This window comes from Capricornis sumatraensis, chromosome X (assembly GCF_032405125.1).
Source record: "Capricornis sumatraensis isolate serow.1 chromosome X, serow.2, whole genome shotgun sequence".
In the NCBI taxonomy this organism is placed as follows: Eukaryota; Metazoa; Chordata; class Mammalia; order Artiodactyla; family Bovidae; genus Capricornis; species Capricornis sumatraensis.
Window position 1 is genome coordinate 132,580,232 of NC_091092.1, and position 19,824 is coordinate 132,600,055.

Below are 19,824 nucleotides of genomic sequence, written 5' to 3' on the forward strand. Positions count from 1 at the left end.
GAAAAGCACTGTGATTTTCTGGTGGGCATTGCAGAGTTGGCTTTCTCCCTAGCTGGCTCTTCTAGCCATATCTCAATAGCAGTAGCCCAGGAACTAAGGTTGTGACAGGCCTCCAGAGGAAAAAAAAAACTAGCTTGCAAACTAGTATAGGGGGAAATGAGGAAAAAAATTCTGAAGCAGGGAAAACGACAAAACAAAACCATGGAAAGGAGAACAGGCACGTGTGTTTCCCCCTGTACCCGCCACACACACACACTCATGCAGATGGTGAAGATAAATCCAAATATAACAGTAATTAAAATATGTGTCAACAAATCAATCTTGTCAATTAGAGAATTTCAAATTTGATCTTTAAAATGTCTGGCTCTACTGTTCATGAGTCTTTAACAGTTATATAGAAAGGTTTCAAGTAAAGGGATATAAAATGATACAGTAGGCCATTACTGAAGACAGTTGATAAAGCACTGTTAAATAAGGCTATATAGATTTACCAACCCAAAGCATCAATAGTGAGAAAGGTCTCTACATAATGATAAAGAAATCATACTAAATTTTTTGGATTGAACACCCTGGAGAGAAAAAGAGAGATGTGCTGAAATTTGGCTTTGGTAAAAATCCTATTTTTCTGGTTCAGCTTTAGTTTTGGAAGGTTAAATCAATAAAGGGCTACTTCAGTGTCATTTCTGGCAACCTCAAACTTATGCAAGTCAAACACTATCAATAAAATGAGAAAAATGTATGTCATTCAGATTTGTTGTTAATATGGGAGTATTCATTATTACCTAATGTGGGATAAAGGCCTTTTAAACAAACTCAACAGAATAAATAATAAAAAGGTAGCTACAATACTATGTTTGAAAACCAAGGTAAGTCTTCAGATACCCCTTAATTTTACATGTCCACAGTTTCAAAAACAGTCCAGAAATTTTCTTAACTTTGCAGTTCTCTCAAAACAATCAAGATATGTTACAAAAGCATAGCTAATAAAATCCTTAGCCATTACCTGATGTGTAATAAGGGCCCTTTAAACACACTCAGTGGTTTCTTGAAAGTTTTCATTTTGGAATCAACTTTTTCATTCTCATCTGCTTTGGAAGTAGGTTCCATTATGTTACCCTAAAGACAAATTTTATATATATATATATATATATATATATATATGAAAAAAGATAAAAAAATTGAGTTTCACACAGGCAGTGACAGGCAGTTCATTAGGTCACAAAATAAGCATTATAGTGACTCGATCCAAATTATAATCTTTAAGCTAGGTTTACTATATGTTAAATATATAATTTAGATATAATAATCAGATCATTAACCTATATTTGAGTGCCTACTATATAAAGAAGCCCCTTTAGAAAATGTAACATGGTCTTTCTCTTAAGAGTCTTTTTATTTTTAGTTTTTTTGGCCACACTGCACAGCTTGTGGGATCTTAATTCCCCAACCAGGGACTAAACCTGGGCCCTGGGCAGTGAGAGCACTGCATCCTAACCACTGGACCACCATAAGGGAATTCCCCTCCCTTATGTATTTTAAAATCTTTTCTACATAGAATATATTTATATCTCTATCAAGTTCCTGATATAAAAACATAACAACTCAGTGCTCTTTAAAAGTGACAAAGGGGGTAGATCAAGGGTACGTTTTAAGTTACTTTTATTTCAGATAAAACATTTTTTGGATAAAAGGATTCTTTCAAGGTGTTTTTATACAAAGCATGGAATCAGCCTTTTATATAATGTAGTGGTACTAACAGTCAGCTAGTGTCATCCTTGCTCTTTTTACATTTCAAGATATAGAAGGGCAGCAAGTTTAGTGAATTATCTAAATTCACATAGCCAGCTGGTGGGACGAGATCACATCTTTTGTCTCTCAAATTTTTTTTGTTAAAATTACCTTTTTAGGAAGAGTTGTTTGTTCTTCATTAGAAATTGTTTCCAAGGTATCTTTGCCATCACTTTCTATATCTTCTTTACTTGAAGCTTCATCCTCACTGGCAATAGGCCCATTTTCACACAGTGGTGTTTGGAAATCATCATCTACAAGTGGTGGGTAGCTATACTTGAAAGGATCCTGAGAAAAAAGAATTTGTATCAGCTTGCTGAGAGGTGGGTAGAGAAATAATACTCTTAGTAAAGTTAAAATCCATTCCTCTGGCCAAGGAAATAGAGTTAATTAGATAGTGAAATTTAAAACAAAGCAAGCATTTCAAAACAGCATGGGAAAATGCAATAAGTGGTGTGGGACAACTGGCCAGCCATCTGTAAAAGAACCAAGTTGGATCTTCAGCTCGTTCTTTATGCCAAAAAGAATTTCAGATAGGTAAGAGCTTTAAATGTGTGTATTTTTTTAAAACCATGTAAGTTTCAGGAATAGGGGGATTAAAAACAACAAAATGAAGAAACACAAAACCTAAGTAAGGAAAGACCTTTTTAAGTATAACATGAAACCTAGAAGGCATAAAAATATTTATAAAAAATGAAACATTTCTGATTGAGGGCTGAGACAAGATGACAGAGTAGAAGGATGTGAGCTCATCTCTTCTCATGAAAACACCAAAATCACAACTAATTGCTGAATAACCATTGAGAATAAAACACTAGAACTGACCAAAAAAGATACTCTATATCCAAAGACAAACAAGAAGTCATAAGGAGACAGTAGGATGAGCACAAGCATGGTAAAAATCAAATCCCATACATGCCAGGTGGGTGACCCACAAATGAAAATACCTGTATCACAGAGGTTCTCCCACAGGAGTGAAAGTTCGGAGGCCTACACCAGCCTCCCCAGCCTGGGGGTCTGGCATTGGGAGTAGGAGCCTCCAGAGCATCTGGCTATGAAGGCCAATGGGATTTGACTGTAAGAATTCCACAATACTGGGGCAAACAGAAACTCCACTCTCAATAGTGACACACAGAATCTTGTGACCACCAGGACCCAGGGGAAAAGCAGTGACCTCGTAGGAGCCTGGGTTAGACCCACCTGCTAATACTGGAGGATCTTCTGCTGAGACGGGGTGGTTATGGCTCACTGTGGGGACAAAGACACCGGTGGTGGTAGTTCTGGAGAGTATTCATGGGTGTGAGCCCTCCTGCAGGCCGCCATTTCCTCACTAAAACCTGGTCCCTCCCAATAGCCTATAGGTTCCAATGCTGGGATGCCTCAAACCAAACAATGGGGTGGCAACACAGTCCTGCCCATTAGCAGACAGTCTGCATGAAGTCTTCCTGAGCCCACAGGTGCCCACTAAACACACCCCTTCACATGATCTTGCTCACTAGAGGTCTTACAGGAGAGAAGTGACTCCACGTCTGATCTTTTTTTTTACTTTTAACCGTTACCTGATTATTGCAACTGGATTACAACTAGTTACATGAATCATTGTTTTGTTTCTTGTCTCCAAAATGTTTGTGCTTTGTGTCTTCCTGCTGCATTATGTCTTTGTAAATGTTGCTCGCTGCATTATTTATATCCTGCCTCATTTATAAGATGAGTTGTCTATCATAGTACCAAGTGTGCAAACAGGCCTCCAAAGAAACTTCTCTGGCTAAACATCTTAAGGAAATACATTACACTGATAACATAAAATAATTGTAATAGTGTGATTCTAGGTATGGGAAGAGGCAATAAGTGAAAATGTCTCCTGGATCATAATTAGATCTAGAGAATCATTAATTATTGATGGGGGTCTACCGACTCGATAGATGTTGAGTTTGAGCAAGCTCTGGGAGTTGGTGATGGACAGGGAAGCCTGGTGTGCTACAGTCCAAGGGGTCACAAAGAGTTGGACATGACTGAGCACTGAACTGAATCCAAAAATTAGCACCTGGAGTGGCATATTAAGTATTTTTGCCTGATCTGGGAGGGGCCACCCAGTGTCATGGGACAAAATTTCATCATAAACTGTCTCCCAAATATTGGTTAAATTCCTGACCAAGAGGGGAGGATCTGAGAAATGGAATATTTCCTGCCATATCAGCCATCAGCAATTGCAGCCCCCTGCCCAACATGAGCTGGTGGGCCCTAGGACATCAGGAAGGAGAAGAATATCTCCTATCCAGCAGCCATCAGACTTCAGCCACTTGCTATGGTGAGTCCTGAGGAAACTCGGGATATGAGAATACAGGATTACAGGCCCCAGATACCTGAGGTACATGTCAAGGAAATGATTTCAATGAGCCCTGACTCTTGTATCTTCACATACACAGAAAAGTTGCTAAATTCTCTACCTGAGCGGCTGCCTCTCAGGCCTTAAGTCCTCAAAATTCCCACTGAAAAGAACATAACTCTTAACTTTTAGGTTGTGAATATTGTTTAACTGTACAGGTGTAAAGTAGACACTTCCCATACAGGAACAAAAGCAGCAACATTTGGAACACTGGCACTGATGGTAGACATTCCCAGAGACATCTATCGGACAAGATGCAACAGGAAGCAATTAGAATGGTCATGGCCCCGTTTTCTACAAGACTGTGGAATAGACACTGACAGTGCACAACTGTTACTGGGAAGAACTGACTCCACGCTGGCTCTGTTTCTTCTCCTTTAACCTTTGCTTCCCATGGCTTTTGTTCACGAAAAGGATACTGTCCATACATAGTGGGCTGCCTTGGGGAACCCTGCCCCATTGCCTGAATGTTAAACCAAAATGCCTTTGTTCCAGGCCCTGTCCACCTGTGGATGGCTACAGGAAGGAATTAATGTATCCTCTCCACGAGGCTGTCTATTCCAGGAGATATTTGCAAGATTAATGGAACTTTTACTTGACTTCCCCGCCTTCTCCCATCTCTGTTCTATAAAAAGAACCAGGCATCCAGACCCTGATATGATGGCTTTTTGGAGACAGTAGTCTGTCATCTCAGTCTGCCAGCTTTCCAAAGAAACTCGTATTCCTTGCCTCAACACCTCATTTCTCGGTTAACTGGCCTGTCATAGCAACCAGAGCAAACTTGGATTCGGTAAAAGAGACACAAGACTCAGCTCTGCCCACAAGTTGGCAGGAACCAGTCCCTCCTAACAGGAAGCCTGTACGAGCCTGTTAAATAATTTTTCTTTTTTAACCATGCTGTATGGCTTGTGGAATCTGTTTCCTAACCAGGAACTGAACACGTGTACTCAACAGTAAAAGTGTGGACTCCTAACGACTGGACCACCAGGGAATTCCCTGCACAAGCCTCTCAGAATGGCCTCATCCACAAGGGAACAGAAAGCAGAAGCAAAACCGAACTACAACCCTGCAGCTTGCAGAATGGAAACTGCAATCACAGGAAGTCAGACAAAATGAGACCAGCAGAGGAATAAGTCCCAGATGAAGGAACAAGATAAAATCTCAGAACAACAACTATGTTTAGTGGAGACAGGCAATCTACCTGAAAAAGAATGCAGAGTACGGACAGTAAAGATGATCCAAGATCTTGGAAAAAGAATGGAGGCAAAGACTGAGAAGAAAGAAAAAATGTTTAATAAACACCTAAAATATCTAAAGAACAAATAAAGCAAACTACAATAAGTGAAATGAAAAACACACTCAGTTCAGTATAGTTCAGTCATGTCCGACTCTTTGCGACCCCATGAATCACAGCACGCCAGGCCTCCCTGTCCATCACCAACTCCTGGAGTTCACTCAGACTCACGTCCATTGAGTCGGTGATGCCATCCAGCCATCTCATCCTCTGTCATCCCCTTCTCCTCCTGCCCCCAATCCCTCCCAGCATCAGAGTCTTTTCCAACTCTTCGCATGAGGTGGCCAAAGTACTGGAGTTTCAGCTTTAGCATCATTCCTTCCAAAGAAATCCCAGGGCTGATATCCTTCAGAATGGACTGGTTGGATCTCCTTGAAGTCCAAGGGACTCTCAAGAGTCTTCTCCAACACCACAGTTCAAAAGCATCAATTCTTCAGTGCTCAGCTTTCTTCACAGTCCAACTCTCACATCCATACATGACACTGGAAAAACCATAGCCTTGACTAGACGGACCTTTGTTGGCAAAGTAATGTCTCTGCTTTTCAACATGCAATCTAGGTTGGTCATAACTTTCCTTCCAAGGAGTAAGCGTCTTTTAATTTCATGGCTGCAGTCACCATCTGCAGTGATTCTGGAGCCCCCCAAAATAAAGTCTGACACTGTTTCCCCATCTATTTCCCATGAAGTGATGGGACCAGATGCCATGATCTTCGTTTTCTGAATGTTGAGCTTTAAGCCAACTTTTTCACTCTCCTCTTTCACTTTCATCAAGAGGCTTTTTAGTTCTTCTTCACTTTCTGCCATAAGGGTGGTGTCATCTGCATATCTGAGGTTATTGATATTTCTCCCGGCAATCTCGATTCCAGCTTGTGCTTCTTCCAGCCCAGTGTTTCTCATGATGTACTCTGCATATAAATTAAATAAGCAGGGTGACAATATACAGCCTTGACGTACTCTTTTTCCTATTTGGAACCAGTCTGTTGTTCCATGTCCAGTTCTAATTGTTGCTTCCTGACCTGCATATGGGTTTCTCAAGAGGCAGGTCAGGTGGTCTGGTATTCCCATCTCTTGAAGAATTTTCCACAGTTTATTGTGATCCACACAGTCAAAGGCTTTGGCATAGTCAGTAAAGCAGAAATAGATGTTTTTCTGGAACTCTCTTGCTTTTTCCATGATCCAGCGGATGTTAGCAATTTGATCTCTGGTTCCTCTGCCTTTTCTAAAACCAGCTTGAACATCTGGAAGTTCACGGTTCATGTATTGCTGAAGCGTAGCTTGGAGAATTTTGAGCATGACTTTACTAGTGTGTGAGATGAGTGCAATTGTGCGGTAGTCTGAGCATTCTTTGGCATTGCCTTTCTTTGGGATTGGAATGAAAACTGACCTTTTCCAGTCCTGTGGCCACTGCTGAGTTTTCCAAATTTGCTGGCATATTGAGTGTACCACTTTCACAGCATCATCTTTCAGGATTTCAAATAGCTCCACTGGAATTCCATCACCTCCACTAGCTTTGTTCATAGTGATGCTTTCTAAGGCCCACTTGACTTCACACTCCAGGATGTCTGGCTCTAGGTGAGTGATCATACCATCGGGATTATCTTGGTCGTGAAGATCTTTTTTGTACAGTAGTTCTGTGTATTCTTGCCACTTCTTAATATCTTCTGCTTCTGTTAGGTCCATACCATTTCTGTCCTTTATCGAGCCCATCTTTGCATGAAATGTTCCCTTGGTATCTCTAATTTTCTTGAAGAGATCTCTAGTCTTTCCCATTCTGTTGTTTTCCTCTATTTCTTTGCATTGATTGCTGAAGAAGGCTTTCTTATCTCTTCTTGCTATTCTTTGGAACTGTGAATTCAGATGCTTATAGCAGAATAAATGAGAGAACAGATGAGTGAGTGGGAAGACAGAATGGTGGAAATCACTGCCACAGAAGAGAATAAAGAGAAATGAAATGAGAACAATCTAAGACACCTCTGAGATTGCATTTAAAGCACCTCTAGTCACATTAAAGGGATGTCAGAAGGAGAATGATAAAGGACCTGGGAAAATGTTTGAAGAGATAATAGCCGAAGACTTCCATAACATGGTAAAGGAAATAGTTACCCAGGTCCAGAAGTGCAGAGTCCCCGGCAGGATAAACATAAGGAGGAACGTGCCAAGACACATGTTAATCAAAGTGACAAAAATTAAAGAGAAAATATTAAAAGCAAAAAATAATGTACAAGGGAATTCCTGAAAGATTATCAGCTGATTTTACAGGAGAAACTCTGCAGACCAGAAGGGAATGGCACGATATATTTACAGTGAAGAACCCATAACCAAGATATCCTTCCCAGCAAGGCTCTAACTCATAGCTTGTGGCGGAATCAAAAGCTGTCACGCAAAAGTTAAGAGAATACAACACCAGACAAACTATGCAACAAATGCTAAACAAATTTTTCTAGGTGGAAGGCAAAAAAAAAAGGGGCCACAACTAGAAACAAAACATAATGAATGGAAAAGCTCACTAGTAAAGAATGCATATAGTAAAAGTAAGACATCATCCACACAGAAATAGGATATGAAAACCAGCAATCATGAGAAGAGGTGTGTACAAACTCAAGATATTGGAAATGCATTTGAAATTAAAAGGCCAGCATCTGAAAACAATCTCATTTATAGACTACTATATCAAAACACAGTTAACTGCAAACTGAAAATCAACAATAAATACACACACACCAAAGGAAAAATGAAATCAAACACAACACTAAAGTTAGGCATCAAATCATGAGAGAAGAAAAGAGGAAGCAGGGAAAAAGACCTACAAAATCAAATTTAAAAATTAATAAACTGGCAATAACAAGGGAGTTTCCTGGCAGTAGAGTGGGTAGGATTTGGTGCTTTTATTGCCACAGCCTAGATTCTATCCCTGGTCGGGGAACTAAGATCTGTAAGCCATGCCGCAAGGCCAAAAAAGAAAAGACAGTAAAACAAAAACATATCAATAATTACCTTAAATGTAAACTGATTTAATGCTCTATCCAAAAGACAGAGTGGTTGAATGGATGCAAACTCGTACATAAGCTGTCTACAAAAGACCCACTTCAAATCTAGAGACACAGACTGAAAGTCAGGGGACTGAAAAAGGTATTCCATGTAAATAGAAATCAAAAGAAAGCTGCAATGTCAATACTCATATCAAACAGATTTTAAAATACAGACAGATTGTTTTAAGAGAGAAAGAAGGACACTATACAGTGATCAAGGGATCAATCCAAGAAGATAAAACAACTGTAAATATACTAGCACCCAATATAGGAGCAGCTCAATATATAAAGCTGGTACTAAAGGTGAGAGCCATAAAATGAAAAATCTACAGTAACAAACTAATAGTGTGGGACATTAACACCCCACTTTCATCAATGGAAATATCCAGACCAAAAGTCAATCAGGAAAAACAGACCTTACAAGACACATTAAAATAGATCAACTTAATATTTATAGAGCATTCCATCTGAAAGCAGCCGAATACACTTTCTTCTCAAATGTACATGGAACATTTTCTAGGATTGATCACAAGTAAGGCCACAAAGTAAGGCTTGGTACATTTACGAAAACTGAAATCACATCAACTATCTTTTCTGACCATAATGCTATGAGATAGAAATGAACTAAAAGGAAAAAAAGTAAGAAACACAAACTTGTAAAAGCTAAACAATATGCTAAGAAACACCCAGTGAGTCACTGAAGAAATCAAAGAGTAAATTAAAAAATACCTAGTGACAAATGACAATGAAAACATAAAGATCCAAAACCTATGGGAAACAGCAAAAGCAATTCTAAAAAGGAAGTGTACAGCAATACAATCTTACCTTGGGAAACAAGAAAAATCTCCAATAAAAAACCTAAACTGAGTTCTGACAAAACATGGTCCACTGGAGAAGGAATGGCAAACCACTTCAGTATTCTTGCCTTGAGAACCCCACGAACAATATGAAAAGCAAAAAGATATGACACAGAAAGATGGACCACCCAGGTCGGTAGGTGCCCAATATGCGACTGGAGAAGAGTGGAGAAATAACTCCAGAAATAATGAAGAGATGCCGTGAAAGCGAAAACAATGCCCAATTGTGGGTGTGACTGGTGATGGAAGTAAAGTCCAATGCTATAAAGAACAATACTGCACAGGAACCTGGAATGTTATGTCCATGAATCAAGGTAAATTGGAAGTGGTCAAACAGGAGATGGCAAGAGTGAACATCAACATTTTAGGAATCAGTGAACTAAAATGGATTGGAATGGGTGAATTTAATTCAGATAACCATTATATCCACTACTGTGGCCAAGAATCCCTTAGAAATTGGTGTAGCCCTCATTGACAACAAAAGACTCTGAAATGCAGTACTCGGGTGCAATCTCAAAACTGACAGAATGATCTTGGTTCATTTCCAAGGCAAACCATTCAACATCACAGTAATCCAAGTCTAAGCCCAAACCACTAATGTGGAAGAAGCTGAACAGTTCTATGATGACCTATAATACCTTCTAGAACTAACACCAAAAAAGATGTCCTTTTCATCACAGGGGATTGAAATGGAAAAGTAGGAAGTCAAGAGATACCTGGAGTAACAGGCAAGTTTGGCCTTGGAGTACAAAATGAAGCAGGGCAAAGGCTAAAAGAGTTTTGCTGAGAGAATGCACTAGTCATAGCAAACACCCTCTTCCAACAACACAGGAGACGACTCTACACATGGACATCACCAGATGATCAATACAAAAATCAGATTAATTACATTCTTTGCAGCCAAAGATGGAGAAGCTCTATACAGTCAGCAAAAACAAGACTGGGAGCTGACTGTGGCTCAGATCATGAACTCCTTACTGAAAAATTCAGGCTTAAATTGAAGAAACCAGGGAAAACCACTAGGCCATTCAGATATGGCCTAAATCAAATCCTTTATGATTATACAGTGGAAATGACAGATTCAATGGATTAGATCTGATAGAGTCCTTGAAGAACTATGGATGGAGATTCATAACATTATGGTACAGGAATTGGTGACCAAAACCATCCCCAAGAAAAAGAAATGCAACAAGGCAAAATGGTTGTCGAAGGAGGCCTTACAAATAGCTGAAAACAGAAGAGAAGCAAAAGGCAGAGCAGGAAAGGAAAGATATACCCAAATGAATGCGGAGTTCCAAAGAAAAGCAAAGAGCGATAAGAAAGCCTTCTTATGAGAACAATGCAAAGAAATAGAGGAAAACAACTGAATGTGAAAGACTAGAGATTTCTTCAAGAAAATCAGAGATACCAAGGGAACATTCCGTACAAAGACGGGCACAATAGAGTACAGAAATGGCAAGGACCTAACAGAAGCAGGGGAGATCTAGAAGAGGTGACACAGAAAAACTGTACAAAAAAGGTCTTAATGACTCAGATAACCGTGACAGTGTGGTCAACAACATAGAGCCAGACATCTTGGAGTGTGAAATCAAGTGAGTGTGGGCCTTAAGAAGCATTACTATGAACAAAGCTGGTGGAGGTGATGGAATTCCATCTGAACTTTCAAATCCTAAAAGATGACATTGTTAAAGTGTTGCACTCAATATGCCAGCAAATATGGAAAACTCAGCAGTGGCCACAGGACTGGAAAAGGTCCATTTTTATCCCAGTCCCAAAGAAGGGCAATGCCAAATGATGTTCAAACTACTGCACAACTGTGCTCATCTCACATGCTAGAAAAAGCAAGAGAATTCCAGAAAAACATCTACTTCTGCTTCACTGACCATGCCCAGGCCTTTGACTGTGCAAGTCACAACAAACTGTGGAAAATTCTTTAAAAGATGGGAGTCTGAAACACCTTACCTGTCTCCTAAGAAACCTGTATGTAGGTCAAGAAGCACCAGTTAGAATTGGACATGGAACAATGGACTGGCTCCAGAGTAGGAAAGGGGTATGTCAAGGCTGTATATTGTCACCCTGCTTAATATATGAAGATTACATCATGTGAAATGCCAGGCAGGATGAATCACAAGCTGGAATCAAGACTTCCAGGGAAAATATCAACAGCCTCAGATATGTAGGTGATACCACCCTAATGGCAGAAACTATAAAGTAACTAAAGAGCCTCTTGAAGGTGAAAGAGGAAAGTGAAAAAGCTGGCTTAAAACTCAACATTCAAAAAACTAAGGTCATGGCATCTGGTCCCATCATCTCATGGGAAATTGATGGGGAAAAAATGGAAACAGTGACAGACATTATTTTTGTGGGCTCCAAAATCACTGCAGATGGTGACTCCTGCCATGAAATTAAAAGGCACATGATCTTTTGAAGAAAAGCTATGACAAACCTAGAGAGTGTATTAAAAAGCAGAGACATCACTTTGCCAACAAAGGTATGTATAGTCAAAGCTATGGTTTTTCCAGTAGTCATGTACAGATGTGAAAGTTGTACCATAAAGAAGGCTGAGCACCAAAGAATTGATGCTTTCGAACTGTGGTGTTGGAGAAGACTCCTGAGAGTCCCTTGGACAGCAAGGAGATCAAACTAGTCAATCCTAAAGGAAATCAACCCTGAATATTCACTGAAGGACTGATGCTGAAGCTCCAAAACTCTGGCAACCTGATGTGAAGAGCTGACTCACTGGAAAAGACCTTGGTGCTGGGAAAGATTGAGGGCAGGAAGATGAAGATGAGATGGTTTGATGAGATCATTGAGTCAATGGACATGAGTTTGAGCAAACTCTGGGAGATACTGAAGGACATGGAAGCCTGGTGTGTTGCAGTCCATGAGGTTGCAAAGAGTCAGACACGACTTAAGAACTGAACAACACCACCTAAAGCAAACAGAGAAAGAAGAAGAAGCAAACCCCAAAGTGAATAGAAGGAAACAAATCATAAATATCAGAGCAGAAATAAATGAAATAGAGATGAAGAAAACAACAGAAACGATCAATGAAACTAAAAGCTGGTTCCTTTAGATGATAAACAAAACTGATCAATCTTTTAGCAAGACTAATCAGTAAAAAGGAGAAGGCAATGGCATCCCACTCCAGTACTGTTGTCTGGAAAATTCCATGGACGGAGGAGCCTGGTAGGCTGCAGTCCATGGGGTCGCGAAGAGTTGGACACAACTGAGCGACTTCACTTTCACTTTTCACTTTCATGCATTGGAGAAGGAAATGGCAACCCACTCCAGTGTTCTTGCCTGGAGAATCCCAGGGACGGCAGAGCCTGGTGGGCTGCCGTCTATGGGGTCGCACAGAGTCAGACATGACTGAAGCGACTTAGCAGCAGCAACATCAGTTAAAAAATAATAATAATAATAATAATAAAGTGAGGACTTCCCTGATGATCAAGTCTTTAAGAATCTGCCTGATAATGCAGGAGATACAGCTTTGATCCCTGGGCCAGGAAGATACAACAAGCTGCAGGGCAACTGAGCCCATGTACTGCAACTATTGATGCCTGAATGCTCTAGAGCCCATACTCCACACATAAGAGAAGCCACCACAATAAGAAGCAGGCACACCACAACTACAGACTAGTCCCTGCTCAAAGTAACTAGAGAAAGCCTTAACAGTAACAAATACCTACTGCTGCCAAAAATAAATAAGAAAAAAAGGTGGAGGGTTCCAGTCAATAAAATTACAAATAAAAAAGAGAAATTAAAATAAATACCATAGAAATACAAAGGATCACAGGAGACTATTCTAAACTATATGCCAATAAAATGACCAATGTAGAAGAAACAAATTCTTAGAAAGTTACACTCTCCCAAAAATGAACCAGTAAGAAACCGAAAATATGAACCAACCAATCACAAGTACTAAAATTGAAACTATGTTAGAAAAATTCATAACAAACAAAACTCTAGGATCTGATGGCTCCACAGGTGAATCCTTCTGAAAATCTTCAAAAAATCCACTGAGGAAAAGACACTCCTAAACTCATTCTATGAGGACATCATCATCCTGATACCAAAACCAGACACATATCACACACACCCCAAAAAATCACAGGCCAGTATAACTGATGAACACTGATGCAAAAATGCTCAACAAAATACTAGCAGACCATATTCAACAATACATTAGAAGGATCATACACCAAGATCAAGTAGCATTTATCCTTAAAGACACAAGGATATTTCAATATTTGCAAATCAGTGTGATATACCACACTGACAAACTAAGAATAAAAATCATATGATGATCTCAAAACATGCAAAGAAGGTCTTGACAAAATACCCATGAAGAACAGTATGTAGATTCCTTGAAAAACTAGGAATAAAATGACCATATGATCCAGCACTCTTACGGCAGAAAGTGAAGAGGAATAAAGAGCCTCTTGATGAAGGTAAAAGAGGAAAGTGAAAAAGCTGACTTAAAACTCAACATTCAAAAAATTAAGATCATGGCATCCAATCCAATCACTTCATGGCAAATAGATGGGGAAACAATGGAAACAGTGACAGACTTTATTTTCTTGGGCTCCAAAATCACTGCAGATGGTTACTGCAGCCATGAAATTAGGACACTTGATCTTTGGAAGAAAAGCTATGACAAACCTAGATAGCGGAAGAAAAGCTATGACAAACCTAGACAGCATATTAAAAAGCAGAGACATTACTTTGCTGACAAAGGTCTGTCTACTCAAAGCTATGGTTGTTCCCTGATGATTACACAGTGGAAGTGAGAAATAGATTTAAGGGACTAGATCTGATAGATAGAGTACCTGATGAACTATGGACAGAGGTTTGTGACACTGTACAAGAGGCAGGGAGCAAGACCATCCCCAAGAAAAAGAAATGCAAAAAACCAAAATGGCTGTCTGAGGAGGCCTTACAAATAGCTGTGAAAAGAAAAGAAGCAAAAAGCAAAGGAGAAAAGGAAAGATATAAGCATCTGAATGCAGAGTTCCAAAGAATAGCAAGAAGAGATAAGAAAGCCTTCCTCAGTGATCAATGCAAAGAACTAGAGGAAAACAACAGAATGAGAAAAACTAGAGATCTCTTCAAGAAAATTAGAGATACCAAGGGAACATTTCATGCAAAGATGGGCTTGATAAAGGACAGAAATGGTATGGACCTAATGAAGCAGATAATATTAAGAAGAGGTGGCAAGAATACACAGAAGAACTGTACAAAAAAGATCTTCACAACACAGATAACCGTGATGGTGTGATCACTCACCTAGAGCCAGACATCCTGGAATGTGAAGTCAAGTGGGCCTTAGAAAGCATCACTACGAACAAAGCTAGTGGAGGTGATGGAATTCCAGTAGAGCTATTTCAAATCCTAAAAGATGATACTGTGAAAATGCTGAATTCAATATGCCAGCAAATTTGGAAAACTCAGCAGTGGCCACAGGACTGGAAAAGGTCAGTTTTCATTCCAATCCCCAAAAAAAGGCAATGCCAAAGAATGCTCAAACCACTGCACAATTGCACTCATCTCACACACTAGTAAAGTAATGCTCAAAATTCTCCAAGCTACGCTTCAGCAACACATGAACCGTGAACTTCCAGATGTTCAAGCTGATTTTAGAAAAGGCAGAGGAACCAGAGATCAAATTGCCAACATCTGCTGGATCATTGAAAAAGCAAGAGAGTTCCAGAAAAACATCTATTTCTGCTTTATTGACTATGCCAAAGCCTTTGACTATCTGGATCACAATGAACTGTGGAAAATTCTGAAAGAGATGGGAATACCAGACCACCTGATCTGCCTCTTGAGAAACCTGTATGCAGGTCAGGAAGCAACAGTTAGAACTGGACATGGAACAACAGACTGGTTCCAAATAGGAAAAAGAGTACGTCAAGGCTGTATGTTGTCACCCTACTTATTTAACTTACATGCAGAGTACATCGTGAGAAACACTGGGCTGGAGGAAGCATAAGCTGGAATCAAGATTGCCAGGAGAAATATCAATAATCTCAGATATGCAGATGACACCACCCTTATGGGAGAAAGTGAAGAGGAACTAAAGAGCCTCTTGATGAAAGTAAAAGAGGAGAGTGAAAAAGGTGGCCTAAAGCTCAATATTCAGAAAACTAAGATCATGGCATCTGGTCCCATCACTTCATGACAAATAGATGGGGAAGCAGTGGAAACAGTTATTTTTCTGGGCTCTAAAATCACTGCAGATGGTGATTGCAGCCATGAAATCAAAAGGCCCTTACTCTTTGGAAGGAAAGTTATGACCAACCTAGATAGCATATTAAAAAGCAGAGACATTACTTTGCCAACAAAGGTCCGTCTAGTCAAGGCTATGGTATTTCCAGTGGTCATGTATGGATGTGAGAGTTGGACTGTGAAGAAAGCTGAGTGCCGAAGAATTGATGCTTTTGAACTGTGGTGTTGGAGAAGACTCTTGAGAGTCCCTTGGACTGCAAGGAGATCCAACCAGTCCCTCCTAAAGGAGATCAGTCCTGGGTGTTCATTGGAAGGACTGGTGCTGAAGCTGAAACTCCAATACTTTGGCCACCTCATGCGAAGAGTTGACTCATTGGAAAAGACCCTGATGCTGGGAGGGATTGGGGGCAGGAGGTGAAGGGGACAACAGAGGATGAGATGGCTGGATGGCATCACTGACTCGATGGACATGAGTTTGAGCAATCTCTGGAGATGGTGAAGGACAGGGATGTCTGGTGTGCTGCAGTCCACAGGGTTGAAAGTGTCGGAAACAACTGAGAGACTGAACAACAACAATGATCTAGCAATCCTACTACTGGGTGTATACCCTGAGAAAACCATTTTCAAAAAGACACATGTACCCCAATGTTCACTGCAACATTATTTACAATAGCCAAGACATGGAAGCAACCTAGACATCTGTTGACAGATGAATGGATAAATAAGTTGTGGTATATACACACAACAGAAAATTATTCAGCCATAAAAAGAAACAAATTTTAGTCAGGTGACTTGAGGTGGATGAATCTAGATCCTGATACAGAGTGAAGTAATTCAGAAAGAGAAAAACAAATATTGTATATTAACCCTTATATGTGAAATGTCAAAAAATGGTACTAATGAATCTATTTGCAGGGCAGGAATAGAGACAGACGTAGAGAACAGACTTGTGGATACAGTGGAGGAGGGAGAGGGTGTGAGAATTGAGAGAGTAGCACTGAAACATACACATTCCCACATGTAACAAGCTAGCAAGTGAGAAGTTGCTGTATAACACAGGGAGTTCAACCTGGTGCTCTATGACAAGCTAGAGGGATAGGGTGGGTGGGGGTGGGAGGGAGGTTCGAGAGGGAGTGATATATGTATGTTTACGACTGATTTGGGTTGTTGTATGGGATAAACTGACATAACACTGTAAAGCAATTATCTTCCATTTATAAATAAAATTTTAAAAAGTCACCCATTTATGATAAAAAAAAAAAACCTCTCCAAGAAGTAGGCATAAAAGGGAACATTTCTCAAAGTAATAAAAGTCACCTATGACAAACCTACAGTTAACATGATACTCTATGATGAAAAACTGAAAGCACTTCCTCTAAGATCAGGAACAAGGCAAGAATATTCACTATCACTTTTATTCAACATAGTTTCAGAAGTCCTAGACCCAGAAATTAGAGAAGAAAAAGGAATATAAATTGGAAAAGTAAAACTGTCACTGTTTGGAGATGACAGGATACTATACATAGAAAACCCTAAAGATGCTTCCAGAAAACTACTAGAGGTCATTAATGAATTCAGTAAAGTTGCTGTATACAAAACTAATACATAGAAATTTCTTGCATTTCTATACACTAACAACGGAAGATCAGAAATTAAGGAAACAATCCTATCATCACATCAAAAAGAAGAAAAATGCCTAGTAATAAACCTACATAAGGAGGCAAAAGGTGTATACTCTGAAAACTGTAAGATGCTGATGAAAGAATTCAAATATGAAACCAACAGAAGGAAAAATATAGCATATTCTTTGATTGGAAGAAACAATCCTGTCAAAATGACTATAGTACCCAAGGTAATCTACAGATTCAATGCAATCCCTATCAAATTACCAATGTCATTTTTTTGCAACTTAGAACAAAAATTCAAAAATCTGTGTGGAGACAGAAAAGACACCAATAGCCAAATCAATCATGAGACTATACTACAAAGCTACCAGTTATCAAAAGAGCATCATACTGGCACAAAGAGAGAAATACAGATCAATGGAACAGAAGTACAGAAATAAACCCACACATGTATAGTCAATTAATCTACAACAAAGGATGTAAGACTAAAAGTTGGGGGAAAAAATCTCTTCAACAAATGGTGCTGGGAAAACCGGACAGTTACATGTAAAAGAATGAAATTAGAACATTCTTTAAAACTATACACAAAAATAAACTCGAAATGGATTAAAGAGCATTTAATGGTACTATTTAATGAGTACTAATCAACTCCTACCACTTCCCTGGTGGCTCAGATGGTAAAGCGTCTGCCTACAATGTGGGAGACCCAGGTTTGATTAAACTCCTAGAGGAAAACACAGCAGAACATTCTTTGACATAAATTGCAGCAATATCTTTTACAAGCTGACTCCTATAGTCATGGAAATAAAAACAAAAATAAACAAATTGGACCAAATAAAACTCAAAACCTTTTGTACAGCAAAGAAAACCATAAACAAAACGAAAAGACAACCCACAGAATGGAAGAAAACATTTGTAAATGATGTGACTGACAAGGGATTAATCTCTGTAAAGAGCTCATGCAGCTCAATATAACTCAAACAACCCAATCAAAACACAGGCAAAAGACATATATAGACAATTCTCCAAAGAAGAACATGGAAAGCCAAGAGGCACATGAAAAAATACTCAACACTGTTAATTATTAGAGAAATGCAAATAAAAACTACAAGATATTCTTCTAAGATCAGGAAGAAGATAAGGGTTTCCATTCCCACCATTATTATTCAATATAGTTTCTGAAGTCCTAGCCATGGCAATTAGAGGAGAAGAAAATGAAAGGAATCGAGATTGTAAAAAGAGGTAAAACTCTCACTGTTTGCAGATGACATGATACTATACATAGAAAACCCTAACAATGCCACCAGAAAATTTCTAGAGCTAATCAGTGAATTTAGTAATGTAGCAGGATACAAAATTAATACACAGAAATTCCTTGCATTCCTATACACTAACAATTAAAAAACAGAAAAAGAAATTAAGGAAACAATCTCATTCACCACTGCAACAAAAAGAATAAAATACCTAGGTATAAACCTACCTAAAGAGACAAAAGATCTATATGCAGAAAACTAAAACACTGATGAAAGCAATCAAAGGTGATACAAATGGGGAGATACACCATGTTCTTGAAGAATTTATATTGTGAAAATGACTATACTACTGAAAACAATCCACTATCAAATTACCAATGCAAATTACCAAATTATCAAGATTCAATGCAATCCTGATCAAATTACCAATGGCATTTTTTACAGAACTAGAAGAAAAAATTTTACAGTTCATATGGAAACACAAAAGACCCCTAATAGCCAAAGCAATCTTGAGAAAGAAAACCAGAGCTGGAAGAATTACCCTTTCTGACTTCAGACTATTCTACGAAGCTACAGTCATTAAGACAGTGTGGTACTGGCACAAAAAACAGAAATAGAGACAAATGGAATAAGCAGAAATCCCAGAAATAAAGTACCCATAGGTGCATGGGTTTATCTTTGACAAAGAAGGCAAGAATATACAATGGAGAAAAAGCAGCATCTTCAATAAATGGCGATGGGAAAACTGGACAGCCACATGTAAAAGAATGGAATTAGAACACCTCCTAACACTATACAAAAAACAAACTCAAAATGGATTAAAGACTTACATGTAAGGCCAGAAGCTATAAAACTCTTTAAGAGGAAAACATAAGCAGAACACTCTGACAAATCACAGCAAGATCCTCTTTGACCCACCTTCTAGAGTAATGGATAGGAAAACAAAATAAACAAATGGAACATAATTAAACCGAAAAGCTTTTACACAGCAAAGGAAACTATTAAAAAAAAAATGAAAAAACTCTCAGAATGGGAGAAAATAATTGCAAATGAGGCAACTGACAAAGGATTAATCTACAAGATATAAAAGCTGCTCATGCAGCTCATTATAAAAAAAAGACCCAATCCAAAATGGCAGAAGACCTAAATAGACATTTCTCCAAAGAAGGCAGACACATGATCAGTAAACACATTAAAAGATGTTCAAGATCATCAAATATTAAAGAAATGCAAATCAAAACTATAGTGAGGTATTACCTCATGCTGGTCAGAATGGCTATCATCAAAAAGCCTACAACAACAACAACAAATTCTACAACAAATGTTGGAGAGGGTGTGGAGAAAAAGGAATCCTCCTACAC

General features: G+C 39.0%; 1 protein-coding gene across 3 annotated transcripts in view; it reads right to left on the bottom strand.

The window, feature by feature from the left end:
- MOSPD2 (motile sperm domain containing 2) overlaps positions 1-19,824 on the bottom strand; it is an 89,349-nt gene that overhangs the window by 14,089 nt on the left and 55,436 nt on the right. For all 3 annotated transcript variants that reach the window (XM_068962089.1, XM_068962090.1, XM_068962088.1), the window contains exons 9-10: positions 1,900-2,076; positions 1,004-1,116 (exon numbers count right to left, since the gene is read on the bottom strand). In XM_068962089.1, coding sequence (XP_068818190.1) covers positions 1,004-1,116; positions 1,900-2,076 — 290 coding nt within the window. The remainder of the gene's footprint in view (positions 1-1,003; positions 1,117-1,899; positions 2,077-19,824) is intronic.